The sequence below is a fragment of the Capsella rubella genome, unplaced genomic scaffold (genome assembly GCF_000375325.1).
Source record: "Capsella rubella cultivar Monte Gargano unplaced genomic scaffold, Caprub1_0 scaffold_4, whole genome shotgun sequence".
Taxonomy (NCBI): Eukaryota; Viridiplantae; Streptophyta; class Magnoliopsida; order Brassicales; family Brassicaceae; genus Capsella; species Capsella rubella.
Genome location: NW_006238920.1, coordinates 13,646,225 through 13,648,753, shown reverse-complemented (window position 1 = coordinate 13,648,753; position 2,529 = coordinate 13,646,225). Strand labels below are relative to the sequence as shown.

The 2,529-nt window shown below is 43.5% G+C and overlaps 1 protein-coding gene across 1 annotated transcript; it reads right to left on the bottom strand.

Annotated features, from left to right (window-relative positions):
• Positions 1-423: 423 nt before the first annotated feature.
• On the bottom strand, positions 424-2,159 carry LOC17888304 (phospholipase A(1) DAD1, chloroplastic). Its single transcript, XM_006293318.2, has one exon. It carries the CDS (start codon positions 2,039-2,041, stop codon positions 695-697), a length of 1,347 nt encoding a protein of 448 aa, XP_006293380.1. The 5' UTR covers positions 2,042-2,159; the 3' UTR covers positions 424-694.
• Between the last annotated feature and the right edge of the window lie 370 nt (positions 2,160-2,529).

Below are 2,529 nucleotides of genomic sequence, written 5' to 3'. Positions count from 1 at the left end.
TAACACACACTGATGTTTTTGATTGGGAAATGAATAATGCGTGGATGGTTTTTTATTTTCCTAGTAACGAGGAAGGTAGGTAAAGAAGATACGGTAAATAAATGGACGGCGGATGATGCGTGTTCTCATTTGGCTTTTGGAGTTTACAGATTTCTTTCACAAGTGAATTAACTGAATCTCTCTTTTTTTGCAAAACACAGAGAGAGTTCCAGTCAACTTCTTCAGACGGTCGGTGCTTACGTGGCGCCATCATTGAGATTTGAGATATATATTCTCAAAAGTTTGGACGGAGATAGGGATACTTTTGTCTTTTTATTTCTTCCTCAGTCCAAGTTAAGACAATTTACGCCTTTAGACACTCATGCTCTCGTCTCGTGTCGTGCGTCTACAATTTATGATTTATCATGACCACGTTTTAACAGCTACGAACATTTTTCTTAGAAAGATACATTTTTAACATCTATACGATGCATATATAAACTACTATTTGAGATTATACGATGCATCGATACATTTTTCGCTCTTTTAGAGCTGTTTTCTATTCTTCTACGACTAAGTTAGAGATATGTAACAAATAAGATCTGTTAATTATCGGGATCAAACCGTGGAGGTTCTTGATTTTCTTCCCGGTTTAGTGTGTTTCTTTTGTTCAAAAAATCAAATCGTACGTTTAGAGTGTCCAATGTATGAATCTTCATCTGTGGAGAACTCTCCGAGCCGTCTCTCTGAATGGACACGTGGAGCTCACAAACCCGTCTACCAAATGTAAATACGTTTTCAGCTCGTGACACGCGGCCACGTTGATGCTACTCAAGTACGGCGAGTCACGGCTGCTCAGCCGAAGCTCCTTCCCTACTTCCGCGTAAACCCACGGCGTCTCCTCCACGCGTCTCTGTATCCAGCTCGGCATTGCTGACGCCGTCGACGACATCTTCACGTTATCTTGCTCTCTGTTTTCTAAAACGACTCCAGGGACTTTGGTGATGACGTCGTCGGAGTTGACGATTCTTAGAACCTTCGTGCCTTGCTTCTCAAGGAGTTTCCTGAAGCATCTGTTTCCCACACGTGGGCCTCCGAAGGATATTACGGTTACCATGGGCGCACGTTTGAACGTCGTCTTGATATCGTACGCAGCTAGCGTGGCGATCGCAGCTCCGAGGCTGTGGCCGGTTATGGTTATACTCAACGGCTCGTCGCCGTAAGATTGGAGTAGCCTCGAGATCTCTTCTCTAACCATGTCTCTCAGGCTGTGAGCACCTGAAGTGTACAAGCTCAAAAACCCGCTCTCGACCATGGGCCCAGAGTTAGACCCGTTTAGATTCGGTCCGGTAGGCCCATTAGGGAGATGAGTCAGCGTAGCGCGAAGGTTCTCTAACCACTCGAGACACGTGGCGGTTCCACGGAAGGAGATGACGACGTCCCTGCGCCCGAGCCGCGAGATCTCTTCTTTGTCTTGGCAAACTGCCACGTAACCAATCCAGCTGGATTGTGTAGCCACCCAGCTTGGCGCTTTCTCAATCCATCCTGGCAAGTTAATACCTGACGTGGCACGGAGGTTTTTGGTTAGTCGATAACCGGAATTAGGCAAACCGGATCGGTCTAACAGAGTACTCCTGGGGAACCGGCATGTCGCGTACGTGGGAGAGGAAGGATCGAAATCGAAGGCTTGGTAAGCCGATTCGACGAACTGACCGTACCGGAGAATCTCTCGCCGGAGATTATCGTCCAATGGGTCTAAAAGACCATCCCAATTCTGAAGCCCCTGGTACTCCATCCATCTCCGGCCAAGCTTAACCGGAAAATTAGAACCAGAGGAGGAGGGTTCGCTGGAGAAATGATCCTGGTTTAGCAGCAAACTCTCCCAGGTTTCTGGTTTGGGAATAACCGGTGGTCGGGAAGTAGAGATGGTAGGAGAAGGAAGAGTAAGTACACATCGACACTGATTCGACGTCGTACCATTTAAATAAGACAAGGCATCGTGTTTTGGTAATGAAGGCGCCACTACACTATGCGGACGTACCGGAGAATATGAAAATCTCATTGCTGAGAAAAAAGTGTTGTGTAGTTTCAATTTTTTTTTTATAAACTATTTGATCTGGATAATCAAAAAAAATAAAAAAATTTCTCCCTAAGAATGTATTGAGAGAATAGAAAGTTTGTTTAAGATAGTTTTGGTATGTGAAGTGAAGAAGAAAGAGAGATGAGATGGTTCCTTTTATAGTGGGAGAGATGATCAAAGCGTAAGTGAGAGAAATTGGAATGTATAAGTAGTGGAGTTAAGAGAGAATTGATGAAAAGGAAAGGACTCAACGATCTGAAATTTGTGGACTGTGCTTATATAAAGTATATAAATTTAATTATCTAATGCCCACATACACACATTGGTACTGTACTCGTTTGTGTGTGTGTTTGTAAAATTTCAAGTAGTTTTCGTGTATGTAAAAGCAATAAATATGCCAAAGATAGAAAACTAGAACATTACCTGGGTTTTTGTATATAATTTATTTTTTTTTGGTGAAGAAAATGAGA